A 19,834-nucleotide genomic window follows, 5' to 3' on the forward strand; every position below is an offset into this window, starting at 1 on the left:
ACAGAAAAACGTGCACAGTACGGTTAATATTTAAGATTCAAGGTCTGTTTGCAAATATGATGAATGCGTCTAGTCTAATTTTGACTTTTTGGAAAAAATGTGTTCCCCTAGAAATATAAAATAAACATAAATAATTATTATCACAAACACTTGAAGAAGACTTGAACCAGAATATTATTTTATCAGATAATTTTGTAGAATGACCAGTTCTTGAAATAAAAAGAAAAAATCTAAATGTGAGAAAGCAAAATACGTTAAAAGTTACACGTATTTCATTCATCATAAAAACATACAAACCATTGGACGAAAAGCAAAATCAAAAAGTGTAAAAGTGTTATCATTGCACTTATCAAATCATCTTCCACAGAGTCGAATTTAAAATTTTGTTTTGTACATATTTAGTATTACGTCATTTATAAATTCATTTGTACATAAGACTTTTATATTTTGTATTTTTCCTGTCTATATCAATTTGTAACGGGTATTTAAGCTAATTTGATTACGAAGATGTTAAATTGGCAATTCCTGAAAGGCTCGTTACTACAGATAATGGAGCAATTTTACACCATTTAAATTATTGAAGATGAATGACTATACGTTTCCGAATTGTACTATTTCTAGTATCACTAATCTTTGATTTCGTTTTTCTACTCTCGTCTTAAGATGATCAACCAATCGGAAAGTCGGTTTTTCTGTAAACTATTTGATATGAAACTTACAATACCAACATACTCACTAATACCAACTCGTATACGCATACAGAACTCATATATTCAAGAAAATTTACTTACTGTCTTACTGTTCATGTTTCAGAATAAAAATTTGAACGAATTGAAACTCAGGTATAAACAAAATGCTAACCATATTTATAAAAGAAAATAAATGAACAAAAATTTAACTTAAAAATTAAGATAAAATTACTTAAATTACTATTACTTAAAATTTACAATTATTAATAATAAAAAGGTTGATTACATAGAAACAAAATCAGACGGCTGATATTAATTCAGTGATATTGAAATGGACTGATAAACCAGTAACGATGAATGAAAGACTTTGATTAATTGAACTGTAGCACTTATTTAGGGACACAAAACAATCACTAAGATTATTACAGTACAAAAAATGGACAGATTAAGGTCGTGGAAGCTTCGGAAAAAAATCTGATGGAATTATTGTAAACAACCGTTTTATCACTACTGAAAACAGAGGGGTTATGAATAGGTGGTGACTTAATGTACTGTAGTGGTACACCTGACTCTGAATGGTTGAACTCTGTCTTTTTGGTTCCAAACAACACTGTTGCCATATTACCCTTGTTATTCACTCTTCTCTAAAATATTCGTACTTACTAAACGTAAAACTACTGCATTTAATTGGATAAAATGACACAGTACTCACAAAATAATTTGTCAACCAATTTAAAATCAATTTATCAATTTTTTTGACACTTATTAGGGTTAAAACTCAAAGAAATCATAAACAATTAGTTATAATTAAGAAATTATTTCTAGGTTATTTACATATTACTCATATTAATGATTTTATCAAAAAATTACCATTTCCAAATCTGAATTCATCACTGTGCCTTACTAATTAATATTCATTTTTAAAAAAATTGATGAGAGGAAATATCTGACTACAGGTAATATATTTTTTTAATAACTAACTTACTTATTACAAATTTGTATCGATTGTTGCTACTACTGCTTCATGTACTTAACTAATTAATGAAACCACCTCTGTTATATATTCATTTGGGATTTACTAAATATTAGTTATTGCTCAACTTCAATCAATATCCATAGGACTGTGATGACAAGTTTTATTATGTTTAGACATCGAAATGTTTGTTTATTTGGTCATATTTAAAAGATATGACCTTCTGGCATTGATGTCTCTCACTATGCAATTCCGAATGAAATCAGTTAAAATCTACTAACTCGTGCAATCACTCCGCCACACTAAAGTGGCGTTTGATAATAAAATATCAAGAACTTCATAGGCAAATTCATCATTTTTGTGTATGTAGAATGTTGAACTCAACATTTCTAAGAAAGAATTTTCTAACTTTATATTTTTAAAATATTCTTTGATGCTTAAATAAAAATAAAAGAATTTCATATTTACGTTTAATAATAAAACATCAAAAACTTCATAGGCAAATTCATCATTTTTGTGTATGTAGAATGTTGAACTCAACATTTCTAAGAAAGAATTTTCTAACTTTATATTTATAAATATTCTTTGATGCTTAAATAAAAATAAAAGAATTTTATATTTACGTTTAATAATAAAACATCAAAAACTTCATAGGCAAATTCATCATTTTTGTGTATGTAGAATGTTAAACTCAACATTTCTAAGAAAGAATTTTCTAACTTTATATTTATAAATACTCTTTGATGCTTAAATAAAAATAAAAGAATTTCATATTTACGTTTAATAATAAAATATCAAAAACTTCATAGGCAAATTCATCATTTTTGTGTATGTAGAATGTTGAACTCAACATTTCTAAGAAAGAATTTTCTAACTTTATATTTTTAAAATATTCTTTGATGCTGAAATAAAAATAAATGGATTTCATATTTACAGGAATGTATCGTGTTTGACTTATTGCATCAATTTATAACTTTCTTTTTTTTTAAGTATAACAATCATAATAATGAACATATTTACAAAATAAATCAGAAACAGTTGGCCCAACCCAGGAAGGTAGTTTATCGCAAGCTGGTTCAACCCATTGCTAGTGCTCACCGCAGGCAATTTTGATTCGAATTGGCAAATTCTTATCGATTGCTGACCACTGGTTTGTTTGTTTCTTATCAAAGGTATACCAGTATTCTAATTGCCCTTGAGCATTTGTTATCAATAGACAATGGTCCGATTGGACTATTGATTGATATTTTGGAATTTGTTATCTGAAAGCAACAAGAATGATGGGTTTATTAACATTCGAATGTAACAGCATTTTAATTACAGCCACATCTAGTGTCAATAATAATTTTTTAGACTAAACAGATTCAATTGATTATTAAGTTAGACTTAATAATAAGCTGAAACTTCTTTAAAATAATATTTAAACTGTTGGCCATAAACCGAAAGAAAGTATGAGGAAAAATACAAACATTTTACGAAACAATACAGAAATATTGCGAAGTATTACGTTTTAATTTATGGAAAGCAGTACAACAACGAATAGAAGTGGATTTGGGTTTTACTAAGTTTCAACCAAAAGCTTGATTTTCATCTATATAAGGGTTTTCTTCCTTTTTTTTTTTGTATAACAATGGAATGTGTTAAATTCTTCCATTTTGTTACATGTTGTATTCGTTGTTCTGTTCTTCTAAGTTCAGGCACTATAAAAACAAGATTGAAAAACTCCTGGATCTGACAAACTGACTAAATTGACCTAAGATACAAAACATAGTAAACTATGAAACACCAACCCCCTGATATAAAAATTGTCTATTCCAACAGACATCCAAAAGCAATTAATCAGAAATCATAAATCAAAGGACCTCCCACCTCAAAATACATAAGGATGACATATCACTTTGACCATCGTTACTACTCCTAGATCACCAACATCTAACTTAGCAAGCCGGAAATACCCCAACTTCTACTAAAGATTCCACTCATTTTTTTGAGACATTGAATGGATTCCATCTTAATATAAGTCTTAGACTGGTCAGTTTCGACGTAATGTTTCTTTTCACTAGAATTCCTGTCGATATTATTTGGAACAACAAATTCTACGAACAGACCAAAGGATTAACATTGGGCAGTCCTCTAAGTCTAGTGATCGCCAATTTCTTTGTAGTAAAGTTTGAACAAAAAGCAATAGAGATTTCCAAACACAAACCTTCTGTTTGGTATTGCTATGTAGATGTTACTTCCGTAATAAGTTTCTAAAATACCTAAATTCTTAACATAACATCAAATTCACAATTGAATTGAAGAAAGAGTACTAGATACCGGAAATCTGCTGATTGGTATCTACATAAACCATCCAACCATAATCCAACCACCTAACTAAAGAACAAGAGCACTTAGAAAAAAATGTGTCCCTGTGTCTAGAAAGTGGTTTTCTAATGCTGTTCTTGTTCGCTCTTGAAGTGTCATCAGAATTAAATGTCCATCTTCTCTTCTCTTTTTTGGAATAAGTTTGTTTTTGCGATTGACCTTCTTGAAATGAAAGGACCCTAACAGTTTCATCTCGATTGAGATGTCTTCTTTACACAATAGGTCTTCGAAAAGTATCGAGTATTAAAATATACGTAGGTGTGTAAATAATGCATACAAGATTATACCTGATTATCTCAAAATATATGCGAAACGTTCACATCTTAAATATTGATACCTATTTCATTGTAACAAGTTTATACCTAAAGTTACCGATATATTTGGAAAATCTTATTAAATCATTGTATTCATAATGTTTTTATACAACAAGAAACATCCTCTCAAATCCTCAGATCCTCAGAAGTTGTCATTCAGTTGTCAATTAGAGACAAGAACCAGATCAAACTTCTAAAGATGTTAGCCACTCGTCCTAACGAAACATCAGGAAATAATTCCAACAAACGTCGACCTATAAACACGTACAAATATAGATACACAAACAATGATCACGTTAAGGCTCACCTTTACATTAATGTATAGTTTGCTAATTAATTATTAATTATAACTTTTGTAATCCACAAAGAGAGAATGTTCGCTATGATGTGGTTTTAATTTAGATTTTGTTTTGTTATATTTCGATTTCGATTTCCACATAATTTCTTTTCTTTAATATTGTGTCGATTTGTCCTACTTTTGTAATTGATATCACAAGTCGACTTTTCACGTAATAAAATCAAGTAAAAATCGATTTCTTTTATATCTATTACCAATATACCATGATGTAACTGAACTTTAAAACTGACAATATCTTAGTCCTTGATACAATCGATAAACGTTAAATCACACATTAAACGAATATAGCGCATATTGATGCACAATTTGCAGGGGACGTTGTAAAATTTAAAATAAAATTCCAACAAGTGTGAAAAAATAAATATAAAGTCAAATCGAAAATATTTGCTTTATATTTTATAAAACAGATCTGTCCTTCAACAATAATTATTAACAAATATAAAATTATTCACCCCTTCAAACCAAACATAAAACATAAATAATTATTGAAAATTGTAATATATTTTTTTAAATCGAATATTCACGTCGTAAACTTTTTCTAATTTACAAATAAATATACAATCATTGCTATCAGTTGGAGGAAGAAAAGGGTAACACCAATCGACCCAGTCATTTATATATCTATCCCTGTATTTTATGATTCAGGAGTAGAGTGAAACATTACACTAATTGGCGTCGATGCAAAAGGTATAATTAAACAATCCACGATTGTTTATTAAAACATGATCCCGACTATTCACTTATTCAGCATGTAATACAATCTGAGTCAATATCAAATATAATGTTACTTTAAATAATAGTAAATATTCGGGAATACCTTAATGTCCATATGTGACAGTACTGTGATATATTTGAAAATCATGGGCATTGAATTCAAAGACATTTATGATTTAAGTAAAACTTTTAAATTAATTCACTAACATAAAAAAATATAGCGAAAATCCTCCAGATAATACTATTACCTGGACAGGTACAATTTTGGCGAATGCGCATCTTCCTAAACTATAAAAATTAATTTCATGTATTCTTCATATTCTAAACTTCATATTTGGTATTCACCTAAACATACAATATATAAAAAAGTGGATTTTAATATGTAATCAAATTTCAATAATGTACAAGATGTTTCACAAATTATCGGAAAAATTTTAACCTTATACTCCTAAACGGGATAGAAAATAATTCAATACATCTATAAAAGCTGTTCGAAATTGTTCTCCTTGATTTGAATGCAAGTTTTGGCCCGCTGAATCCAATTTATAGCCTTTATAGCTCTTTTAACCTTCTATATAGGGTGTTTTGCAACTTAACTGTTCCATAAGTAGTAAATTTGTCATATTTTTTTAAAATTGAATTCTTATATATTTATATAAATATAATATAGCGTCCGATAGGGTGTTGAATATGATCGTTTTCTAGACGGTGATATCGAGATTCCAAAGATTCTTGAGCCCTTAACAATGAATGATGCGTTCTATCTAATTGTAATCGTTCATTCCTCTCAGACCTAGAGAGATTTGACTTTCTTTTAGGCTTAACTAAATATTAGAAAAAAAACAACTATCTACGTTACTAACTAAATAAAATAACATATAAAAAATTTATCAATTTCAATGTAAATCTGAATATTGAATACAAATATATAATTATTACTTAAAGGTAAAAAAGGAAAGAAGTAAAAATGTAACAAAATATTTTGAATTAAGATAAGATAAGTTAAGAAGAACGGATCGGTGGAATTAGAAGAGATACCTATGCGCTTGAGCTGCGCATGGTACTGGACAGTACTTGGACATTGCAACATTACTTTGTTTTTCTAAAATAAAAGAATTCTTCTAAAATAAAAGTAGACTAAGTTACTCCTTATTACATCAGCTACCTGCCAATAAAAGTTCCGTCAAAATCGGTCCAGCCATTTCAGAAATTAGCCGGAACAAACAGACAGACTGAGAGACAAAAATTATAAAAAATGTTATTTTGGTGTATGTACCGTATCTATATTCTTATGCATGTAGTGAATATGATAAATGTACTATTTACGCAACAGTGAGTATGTGGTTTTTAAATCCGTACTTTTATTTACTATATTTAGCATGCAAATAGGCCAGTGTTTTGTTTTAAATAAGCTAGTGTTTAAGTTTTGTGGGTCAGACAAAATATTGATAGATATTTAAAATATGGTCCTTTAAAAAAATCATTACAAACAAGCGATACATAAACTTTAAACATGTATAGAAATGCATAATAAGTGACGTGTATACACTTGACAATAGATATTTTATACATCGACTGAAAACCGTTATGATATATGATAATAAATATTATATGTTATCGTTCTTTAACTCCCTGGATAATGTGAGAATATTAAACACAAATATTTCGTGTTTATTTAAATAGTATGTCACTAGGAAAGTGATAATTTTGAGATTTTTTACGAATAATACAAAAACGATGTATTTGAATACAATGATAATATGTTGTTTATGTGTTGTTTTTATATGTTTTTTTTATGTTTTATATTATATTTATACCAGGTATATTAATCAAAATAAATAAAAATGTTTAAGAAACTCAAATATTGTTTACGTAAATACGTACCAGACAAGATCTTAGATAGTTGAAACATATATAACTTAATTATAGCAGTTTTAAATAAAAATAAAGGTTACATTGTTTATTAAATTAAAACTTATTTCGATAATATATTTGTTAATATATAATGCCATTGGTATTCTGATTTCTAAAAGAATTATAATTATCCACTTCAAAACACGAACATGTGTGTATTTACTATTAATATCAAATTACTCCAAAACAGATTGTTGTTAATTCACTATTGTACGCAATTTGAGATGATAAGCGGATCTATAGCATCCATTATTATTAATGAATGGTAATCTGTACATTATACATATATACACTACATAATAAAAGAATACCATTCAAATTTTGTGAATTGAAAGGTTTAGAGTAAGTATTAAATATATCAATTTAAATGTTGTACAATTGAAATTGTGATACCAGGGACGATGGATATTCCCGGAAGAGTCCGATATTGAATACCAGTGTCGTCCGAAAAAAGTAAGCCAATGTCGAGTCGACGTCATCACAAATGACAGCTCAAAGCCAGTTATCGATGTAAGGTTGATGCCGGTCTCCAACGTCAATATCTTTGGTCTATAACTAATATCAATTCTACGCTATCTCTGTGTACGTATCAAAAGTGTTACCGTCAGTGTCCTTATTGACAGTCAATTTAACGATCTCTACCGATAACCTTAAGACGGAAGTCGAAATCGGAGACACGTTGAGTCGGTGGTCAGTTTTTGAGTGAAATGTCAAAGAGTATCTGTAAAGAAATAATACGCAAAGAATGTAAATATTTTAAATTCTTTTATGTTTCTTTCTTCACGACCCGTCTCTAAAAATTAACCATGATTTTTTATTAATTTATGTATACAAATTTTTAGATTTATTCCAAATTTACTATCAAATACATCTATCTAAATATGAAATATAATAAAATATTATTTCTTTGTAGTACGTCTTCCTTGAAAATAGAACAATTTAATGAACATATTCCTCCTCCATGGGAGAAGATAAAGGTGATCTATGTCTATGTTCTCTATTCGCCACTTGTACAGGTTACTGGTAGCTAATATTCGGTATTCCCCATTTGCTACTACTTGTTGCTATTTTATGCTGAATAAAAGTAGACGAACATTTACCACTGTGACCGATACATACAACTACTCAGCTGCACGACAAATATTGAATCGTTTGCCGAGTTGCTCAGCAAATGGAGAATATTCTAGATTCACCGAATGCCGCATGTCCGTAAACGACTTAATCCATATAACACGGAATATAAGTAACGCCTGGATTTATATGCAAATATACATTTATTTAGTATAACTTCTTTACAAAAGAGATTAAAGATTATTTCGATTTATAACATTTCAAAGTTATATGCAAAGTTTCAATTTGCATATTTAGGTAAATTTGTATATTTTAGCATATTTGTACATATTACAATTATTTTAATGAAATAAATATTACCACCAAGTTATGATTGAAAATGGATAAATAGTTACAACCAGTATGAAAATTTTTGAAATCAATTAGAAGAACCGGAAAGTAATGTCACTTTTGCCATCTAGAGTCAATCCCGGACCGATAAAAATCATTTTTTTAGTAATGATGAGATGGCTCATCCAAATTTTTAAATCTTTCGTCACCAAAAAAATGTTGAGGGATAGTAATCAATAGATATCCGAGGGTGTAATGTTAGGTGAGTATGGTGGGTGAGGCACCACAATTCCATTATTTTTTTCCAGTGTTCGTCTGTCAGTCAGTCCGTATTTCGATTAAATATTGGTTCATTTGATCCAATTCACAATAAAGGTCTGTATTACGGTTTGTCCAGGTTTCAGCAATTCAAAGTGAATAACTCCACCAAACCCAGAAGCGCCTTTTTGGGATGTTAACTCGGCTCTACAGTACTCCGTGGTGATTCATTTAAAGAGAGAGATTGCCTTCTGTATGGTTCCATTGAAGCAATTTGTTACTTGTGATGGATCAGTTGTCTTTGTTCTCTTCGGACAGATTATAGGAGACTCAGAAACCAGACTGGTTAAAGATGTTTGACAGTTCTTCTATTGTTTGACATGGATTTGTTTCCATGTCCTGCTCTTCCTGATTGATAGTCACAGAATATTTAGTTTTAATTTACGTTGTTTACCGTTCATGTTTCCCAAATATTATTTTATCAGGACATATTTTCGTGGCATATGTGTTATATCTATCACACATAATTGTGCAGATAAAAATTTTAAATCTATACTTATTACTATATTTTTGATAATTGTATATAATCAAGACTATTTAAATATATTTACATTTTAATATTTATTCATAGGTACCAAGATAAGATTTTAGTAATTTCAATAAATACAAGTCAAGTAAATAAAATAGGTTAAATTCAATAATTAAACAAAAACGAAATCTGTTTAATGGACATTTTACTTAAGGTACAGTTGTTTATAAAAAATATGAATACAAAAAATGTATTTTATTAAAAAACTTATTTTCAACTATTTAAGGCGTTAATAAACTAATCTAATTAAAAGGATATAAAAATGCAAAATGGGTACGATTTGTAATATGTCCAAAAATTTATCTTCGAAATTGAAATTATTTTGGAATGGTCATTATACTCGCTCATCTAGAATCTAAAAATTGTTAGAATCTAGAATTAAATTGGTTTTATTAATTCCTGATTTTTTCAATTTTTAATTTACAACTAATGTTGATATATTATATATATTGGTATATTATGTTTTTTGTCATAACCTTATTGGATTGTCATCATTATATTATATATAAATAAGAAAAATTAAAACAAGTTTAAAAGAAATAATTATAATCATGGTTAATTTATTTGAGCTGTTCTTAGAAAATTACAGTTTTTTCATACGAATTTGATTTAGTAAGAGTTAAAAATAAAAAAAATCTCTTTACACGAATTGTTTTGTTTTAACACGATTTTCAATACTCTACAAATTTTTTTTAGATATTTATTTTTTTTTCCAAAGAACAATTTTTATTTTATAATATTTTTAATGAATTAAAATGTTTAATCACAAAATAAATTCTTCATTGAATTGTAACAAGAATCTTGTAATATTATTTACACCTAATTCTCCTTTTACACGATTTTTTTGGGAATGTATCTATCGTGTAAAAAATTAAAACTAGTTTAAAAGAAGTACTTATAATTATGGTTAATTTATTTGAGCTGTTCTTAGAAAATTACGTATTTTTTTTATACGAATTTGATTCAACACGAGTTAAAAATAAAAAAATCTGTGTAATGCGTAAGCACAAAATAAATTCTTCATTAAATTCTAACAAAAATTTTTTAATATTGTTTACACCTAATTCTCCTTTTACACGAATGTGTCTATCGTGTAAAAAAAATAGGTGTATTTATTATTGTTCGTTATAACATTATATTTCACAAAAGCGTTTAATCCTTATAGACTCCATAATTATTAGTAGAATCACAGGGGTCGTGTTAGACAAACAAACATTGTTTTATTAAATAAAATATAAAAATAACCAAATTCATTAGAATAGGGACAGATTCCTGTTCTTAAACATGATCCAATTTCCAACAACTTTAAAGTCACAAAAATGATTTTATAATTTAACTACCCTAAATTATTTTATAATACGCCTATATAAAACTGAAGGTTATGTAAAAAATATTTAAAATTTTTATGTCTAAAAAATAATTAAATTAATAATAAAATAAATGGTTCAAAAATAATTGTAAAAGTTTTAAGTACTTTTTTATTCTCATACAAATTCAAATTAAATAGGTATAAAAATGGTTTAAGAGAAAGTAAAGAGACGAAAGATGTTTATCTGTGTAAAATTTACGCTGTAAATGGAAACAAAACATTAAATAAATAAACTTTTATTATATTATCCTTTTGCAAGTTATACTTGAACCTTGTCTGAAATATTGTTTCTTTCTCATAATATATTCATCATAATAATTACAGTTAAACAGTTTATTTTCAAAAATTATTTGTGTCATTTATATTACTATTTTATATCAATAATATTTAGTAAGTAAATACTTTATCCCTGTAAAATAATATATTAGTAATAATTATATATATATAAATTTCATTTCATCTACTGGAAATTTATATAGTATAGTAAAAAATACTTATAATTAACCAAGTTCCAGTTCATTAGAATGGTTCTTACTGACGAAAAATTAACGCTATATGTAAAATATACAATTTGAATATATTATTCAATATTTTATTACTTAATTTAAATAAAAAACTGTTTTTTCAAACAAGTATTCACATATTATATATTTTAATTAAGTGGCAATGTGTCATATAAATACGAAATATTGAGGAACATGGCCCCACTTTGTTGAAGCTCCGATTTTAATCGATGGTCAACATGAAGGCATTAGTCATCGCCTTTTTGTGTAGTTTCACTTTGGCAAATGCGAGTAAGTACATCTTATATATTTAGTCCGGCCCACTTAAGATGGAAACACATAGTTTTAAAATAAATACATAAAAATTATTCCTAAATCACGATAGAGGATTAAAGCATTTTTTTGTGATTAATTAAACAGTGACTTTGACATCTTTCCAAATTGGTATAATCCAAATTTAACAATATAAATAAATTAATGTATAAATTAAAAATCACATTGTTCTCATCAAGATGAACCAGTTAAAATTTTAGTAATACGATTTTTATATTTTTTAACAGACTTATTAATTTGCAATATTTGTTATAAAATTTTATAAGCAGCTTTTTTTCATAAAAATTGGTCTAATCAATTCTTGTCTTTTTTTAACATCAAAAGAAGTTTTTTGAAAGGTATAGATTCATACATTTATACATTATACATTGATTATACAGTGTATTTGTTTAGAATATAGAATATTTTTATTAATAATAATAATTCCAACTCAAAGCATTCTTGTTTGATTCGAGTCTCAACAAAATACAGAAATGTAACAACAACAAAATAAATATATGCTTTCTTTTTCGAACTCAACCAAAAGACATTTTAATAATATTAAATAAAATTTAATAATTTTTATAGGTATTCTTTTAAATGTACCTGGGGAAACCATCTGTAAGTAAACATCTTTTTATATAGACATTTATTTCGCTTATATACGAGTAACATACTCAAGACGTTAAACCCTAATAATTACTAAAAGTTTAATTTTAGCTCCTGTAATAATTACCAGAGAAATTTCAAACATAGCAGAAGCATTGATAGAAAACGTAAATAATGAACTTCTAGAATCTTTCATCAATCAACCGGAATTGGCCTCAAATGTATCGACTCTTGCAGAAATTGGAAATAAAGTTCTATCCTATATTACCAATAACATTCAAGTGGAAGTCCAAACGTGTTTGTACAATATAAAGAATGGTTTAGATAATACCTTATCCAACGTTAAAAATGAAATTGACAGTGCTTTAGCAAATATAGATTCAGTAAACATCCGAACAATACTAGAATCTGCTTTGAAAACTTTTGCTTCGGAGGTAATTGCTCTTAAAGGTGAATCGTCTGATGGTGCACAATTATTTACATCATTAATTAACTTAACAAACAATTATCTAACAAGATTTTTGACTACTCTTTCACTAAAATTAGAGAGTGATTTAAAGAATGCAATTTTACGTATGAAACAAGCTATAAACAGCGGTTTGTCAACTAAACAACTTAAAGATAAACTCTCAAGTATTATTTATAAATTAAAGTCTAACTTCAGGGATGAAGCTTCAAATATCAAGCAAATGATTCTAGGATTTGGTACTAGTCTAAAAGAAATATTGACAATATTAAGAAGTCCATGCAACACTGTTAAATCGATATCCAGAGTGTCAGCTGTCCTGTTTTCAAATATTAGTATAACAATTCAAAACATAATTAATAGAACAGAAAAAAATATAAGTAGTTCCAGTGAGGAGTCTTCAGTTCTGGTGAATTTAATTGAAGATATTAAAACACAATCGAATGGTGCTATAGCACTGGCAAATCAAACAGTTTCAAATATTGGTGATGATATTAAAAAAGAATTGAATATGAATAAGTCATTTGAAAACTTAACTAACGTGATTGCAACTGTATTCAATGATTCTAACGACGAATTGCATAAAGTTTTTAAAGATGCATTGTTGGGAATAATACCCACAATTCAAAAATTATACGGAAATGGTGAAAATGCTATTGATGCATTCGTGTCGTTATTGGATGTTTTAGTAACTGTTACTTCTAACTTACTTAATAGACTAAAAATTGTTGTTTCTATTATTATAAACAACGCTTTAACTAATTTAGAAACTTTAATATCTGATTCACAATTGACAATTCATAGTGTAAGCGACGCCTTGACTAATACCAAAACAGGTATTAATGCCCTGGCTAAGGACGTCAAAAGTCTTCTACAAGATATATGTTCCATTTTTGATAGTCCTCAAAATTCTGTTGTAGATGTAGATACCTTATCTGATACATTATTAGCAATTACCAAAGCACTTGTGGTTAATTTGTCTGGTCAATTAGGTGACGCAATAACAACTATTATTAACAACGCTACTTCTGAAACAACTTTATCGTCGATATTCTCTATTATCGTAAATATCAAATCAAATATAAGTGAAATTATTGATCATGAATTAACCACAATTAATAAGACATTAGTTGTTTTAAAAGATTCAATCGACTCAAACCTCAAGGACGTGAATAATAATATTCAATCTTCAATCACTAACTTGGATGAAGCAGTTAGAACTGTTTTTAGTAACTCTTTGTCAAACATTAGTAATTCCATCAATGATTCAGAACTGAAACCGTTGGAAGCATCCAATGAATTTAAAAAGATCATTTATGTGCTCTTAAAACTAATTGGAGAAGTTCTAAATAATTTAAGAACAACTCTTAGTAGTGAAGTTAGCCAGACCCTAATCAATTTGGCAAAAATGTTAATCAGAGGGGATTTAAATAGTAATTTAATAAAGGGTGCTTTAAATGAACTTAAATCACAAATAGCAATCACCTTAAAAAACTTTCCGCAAACTATCGAGACTAAATTACACACTTTAAATGACATTCTGAAGGGCATAACAAGGCTTTATCCGAATCCTGTGAATGCAATTCAATCTCTAATGAATTTATCTAGAGATTTATTAAACAACATAAGGCAAGTTATTGATAAAAAATTAGAAACAATTGTTTTAAATATTTCGAAATACCAAAAAATAACCGTGGATAAATTTGAAGATATCACAAATTCGTTGAATGAAACTATTCTATACTTTATCAATGATGTTGAAAACCAAATAAAATCGTCTATTTATAACTTAAACACAACGTTAACGGGAAATTTAGGAAAACTACCTGAAACAATAAGAAAATCCTTGAACAACCTTGATAGGGAATTTAAGTCATCTCTTGAAACTACATTGTCTAATTTATCAAATGAACTTGTTAAATTTCTGGGAACAGATAATAAGTACGTCGTAGTTATTGAAAATATACTTTCTATTTTAGACATGTTTATTGATCGCCTGTTTTCTTCTATAAAAAACAGTGTTAGTAAGGAAATAAACTTAGCCATTGAATCAATAATTAAGATAATCCATGATGGAAATGATACAGTTATTAAAATATCCAATACTTTAAAGTGTCTGGTGGTGAAAATTGACACTGACATAATATTTATTTTAAATAACATTTCTTCGCCGATTAACAGGGTATTGGAACATATTACCTCCGCCATCAAGACACTTGTTACACCAAGATCATTTTTGATTAATGTTCCACAGAGTATAGTTGCATTCGCTTTATAAATGAAGCGGTATTTACAAAATCAGTATACTTAGTTTTAAATAATGTAACGATAGAAAATAAATTGTATGTGTAAAGTTGTTTGATTAATATTATTTATTAAACTATTCATCTTTACTTTAGATTTCCCTATACCTTACGTTTTAGTTATTTGAAAAATCAAATATAAAATAAATAAAATATTTTACAAACATCACGCTGTTAAAATTTTAGATAAATTAGTCTTTATAGTACATAATTTTAATAGGTAAATATATTAAGTTAGTTTCTATGCTTTAAACATAATAATTTTGTTCTACTATTTAGCTCCAGTACGTTTAGATATATTTAATAAATTTATTTAATTATGTAATTTAAATGAAGCGTATAAAAAGAATACAAAATAAAAATATAAAATGCGGTCCTCAGTTTAACGTAGAAAAATAGCATTAATCTTAAACAAAATGATTCATTTAATGGTTTAACCTTCTATCCACAATAAACACCGCACGAAAGAAATCTAATGACAACAGAGAGATGGGAGATATAAAAATAACAATTGTGACAAAACCGGAGAAATTAATTCATTTTTCTTCTTTTTGTTTTATAACCGTAAGCCGTTACGTTATATTTTTTTCTATCAATGAATACTAAAATGTTCTAAATGTTCTGTGGAAATTAGTTTCTGCGTCTGAAGTTTTTTACACTTAAAAAAAATAACCAGAATCAAGTTTTTTGTGAAAAGTAAAATTTAGTTTAATTTACGTTAGCATATATTGAACATAAATAAAAACATGCATACGACGTATTTCATGGAAATGTCGACGAATGAGTTAACAAATATCCAATGATAAAAGCCATAAAGTCTAGAAATCACATTTCACATAACCTCAAAGGGGCGATCAATTTAGAGAATGTGCAACACACCGATCGAGTAACGGTCCTGCACGATGCACACTCTGAATTCATATGGAGTTACCGGAAAACTTTCTAGTAAATCACAGGAAGGTGACTGTGTCCCTGGTTCCACCCAACTTTACGACGTCCTTGCCGTTGAAACGTTATCAGCTAGGTATGCATTATAAGGTGATAAATATACATACACGTGGTACTCAATCTTAAGTAGTTACTCCAAATATTAAGTATTAACAGAAATGTATTTCAATTTTCTTCGGAAATAAGTCTGTTTCCATACCTGATAATCCATTAAGGGAAATATTTTTAATTAATTAAATTAATGTATTTGTCAATTTTTTTGTTTCATTTAATGTCCTTTTGGTTATTTTACAGTTAAAGTTTAGGCCCAGATTAATAAAATTTAATATCGTAATAATGAAATTTTAGTAGACACATAAACGGCCTCTATGGATTAATTTCGTCATAAGTTAATTATTTCTTAGTAATATCTACACGAATAAGCTTTTCTAAAGCCCTAAACTATGCTAGTGTTATTCACGAACTTTTGTTAAATGTTGTTCAACTTCGCCCAAGATAATTAATTCACATGTGTCTTACGGTAAAATGCAACAATTGTTAACTATAAAGTTGTTGTGGGTATTTTATTACTTACGATAAAATATTGCCTCTAAAAGCACAACCGCAAGAGATATACTATTATTGAGATTTATACTCTACAAGTTCATTGCTCTGTTCATAGAGGCATCCAATTGAACGGAGCCTTAATTGTTTTGATTTACTTTTATTACATTTACTACAACTTGAAACTCTTTGAGGGGTGGACTTAAAACTCTGGTAAGTTTAAAATACCCAGTGATTTATTTAGTAATTTAACCTTATTTCTTAATTTATTTTGAACTAAAGAGATTTTAATGTTAAATTTATAAAATATAATAAACCGTTTAAACTTAATCGAAGGATAATTTTTATAGTTGAATATGTAGTTTTCATATATCATTTTAAAGTACTCTAAGCTACCAATACATATAAATTGATTTCTGAATGAGCACGTAGTGGAAGTATTGATAAAGTTACCGTATACATTACTTTTATTGAACAGATCCGGTATAAAGTATCCTTGACCCTAGACCAATAATAAATGTGGAGGAATAAAGGAAGTAAAGTTCTTTGTAAGTTTGGAAGACGTAAAATTACAAGTACCTAACCAACAATGTATGATGTATCAATATCTCTGCTGAAATGGCTGATGCAATTTAAGTAATGTTATTTGATATTTTTATTTGTTGTTAAACTACAATAGTTTAAATTCGAAACAATTATTAATTTTTTATTAATTTCTTATAATCATGGATGATATATAAATCTGATATACTTTACCTCTCGGTTCAATTTATGAACATAGACTCACCACCACCATCTCCTAAATTATAATACACCCCCTTAAGCCCTTTTTCCACATTTAGGTGTAGTTTGAGCCAGAAATCACTTATGCACACCATGCTACCCGTATTCACACTACATACAATTAAACTACCCCTATACCTCTTCTTGAATGAAGATGTGCAAGTTGTTCACACCGGATAAAAAACCCGTAATCTCCAGATTTGGGCCCCAGTGACTACTTGCTTTTTGCAGACATGAAAGAGATGAGCCGGGGAAAGAAATTTAAGATTAAAAAGAGTGCCGTTAGAGAGGGAGTTAGTTTGTTAGTTCTAGTTCTAGTATTTGGCAGAACCGACACAAGAGTTTTGTTACACTCAAATAAGGAGCAACAATTCTGAGTTATCTATATTAAAACTATTTACGTCACTAAATTAGGACACAAACATTATTAAGAAACCATAAGACTAATATTAAAACTAACTACGTACATTAATTTTAGGCGTTGACACTAGATAAATAAATCGTGGTCCAGCTAAGGTTTTTAACTGAGTCGAGTATTCTAGCACTTTCCAGAGCGTCCTCGTTACACTATTAAAGAAAAGTGGTTCTATAAATAAAGAGTAATATTGTTAGAAGAAAATAAGTTGTCGTGTAGTTTACGGAATTTTTTTAGCACCTTAAACTTGTGAAATTAATTACAAACTTTATATTAAGTATTAACCAAGAATATTTAATGAACAAATTCTTATAACAATTAACAATAATTGTAAATAGAACATATAAATTAATTAAAGTGTAATTTGCAGCGGATCTCGTGTTGAAAACAATTAGATTTAGTCCGCGGTGTGAGTTTCGGTACCCTTCAGCCCTTTTTATGCTACGGTCTTATTTTTTACATCAAACAATTAAATTAACTCAATGTTTAAAGTGGAACCGTTTTTTTTTCCTACCTTTCCCCAAAGCCCCAGCAAAATCTAGCTTTCTACTTAGTAATTCGTCAAATCCAGAAACAAACTTTCCTTTAGCATCAAATTTACCCCCTTTTTGTGGGCGACTTATTCAAAAACACTTTGAACCGTTCTCATATAAAGTATTATTATATATGTACTCAGTCAGCATATTAGCACTTGAAAAGATTATTAAGAATATTTTTTGTTGCTGTAATATTAGAAAAATATATTTGTAGTTAAAAAAAAAACTTTATTTTCAAAACTCTTCTCAAAAATAATATTTTGTCAGGTGTCCGAAGGTCAGACTTAAAATTTGCAAAAAGAGCTAAAAAATTTTCTATGAAGTAACCTTTATTTCGACAGTTTTAAAGCCCTCAATGTTTAGAATTTACAATGTCATATTGACAAAAAATCACGACTGCTTAATTAATACGTTTAAAAATTTAACTAGCTTCAGAATGTATAAACTAAGTATTGAAGGAATTTTTTAGTAAGTGAGGGTAAAATAGTATTTATACGATGTTTATTGTGTCAGAATATTATTCTTACATGCCTTTCTTGAAGAATTTCAATTCTAGAATGTTCGTTAGAGTTACAAAACAATTATTGACATGTTCAGATTTAAATTTGAAGCGACGAATCCAAATCCGTAAAAATGCTTTTATCTGACCTATTTACATCTTTATATAGACATATAAAAATTCAATATGGTACATACTGGTTATTTATATCTAAAAATATATAATGTAGCTAAAAATAGTTTATGCATGTGACAAAGTTAATTGAATTTCATTATTGATCCGTTACGTAAAACATATTTGACACTTACGATAAAATAAACAATTTATATTAATAGGTGTTTTGTGCAAGTAACTTAATATAACACAAATCTCGATGTGGATCTACCTTCATTGAAACGATAACGTTTTAAGTTTTTAATCAAAGCGTACGTTAGTGCTTTCTTTACGTGTTAGACAATGTAAGCTCACATTATCTAATATCTTACGGTCTGACCTACTTTTTAAAGCGTTCTATATCAAAAAGTATTTTTGTTTTCCTTTTTTAACTTATCTCATGCCTTTAAATTTATCCGTCTTCCAGTAAATTCTTAATCGAAGCCATATTTTATGAAATACCTTTGGCGCACCATAGCGTGTCAAATAAATCGTTATTTTTATTCATATTAACATTACCTCATCAGTCAATAAAGAATACACTGTAAGTAGTTATGCAAACACAAGTTTAATCAAAACATCACTTTTATTACAATTTTTTTTAGAACTAAATGATTAATTAATTAAAATTAAAATTGTAATAGTAGAATTAAAATAAAAGAAAGAAATGTCAATAAGAAATTAAACCAAAGGCAATTTAAAGTTTATTTTACAAAATAAATAATAAATTTTGTTCCCACATACAATGAAATACACTTTTTTATATCGAATAATTCCACATCTAGTAATTCCACATCTAGTACAGGCTGTACCCTACG

The 19,834-nt window shown here is 27.9% G+C and overlaps 2 protein-coding genes across 2 annotated transcripts in view; one reads left to right on the forward strand and one right to left on the reverse strand.

Moving 5' to 3' along the window:
- The window catches only part of LOC109597389 (uncharacterized), a 78,290-nt gene extending 60,335 nt beyond the window's left edge, over positions 1–17,955 (reverse strand). The window contains exon 1 of the mRNA XM_020013063.2: positions 17,881–17,955. The gene's annotated coding sequence lies outside the window, so the exon portion shown is untranslated. The remainder of the gene's footprint in view (positions 1–17,880) is intronic.
- LOC126264957 (uncharacterized) lies at positions 11,652–15,192 on the forward strand. Its single transcript, XM_049964817.1, has 3 exons — positions 11,652–11,740; positions 12,350–12,382; positions 12,482–15,192. The coding sequence occupies exons 1-3, from the start codon at positions 11,680–11,682 to the stop codon at positions 15,112–15,114; spliced, it is 2,727 nt and encodes a 908-aa protein (XP_049820774.1). The 5' UTR covers positions 11,652–11,679; the 3' UTR covers positions 15,115–15,192.
- Positions 17,956–19,834: the final 1,879 nt, after the last annotated feature.

This window comes from Aethina tumida, chromosome 3 (assembly GCF_024364675.1).
Source record: "Aethina tumida isolate Nest 87 chromosome 3, icAetTumi1.1, whole genome shotgun sequence".
NCBI lineage: Eukaryota > Metazoa > Arthropoda > Insecta > Coleoptera > Nitidulidae > Aethina > Aethina tumida.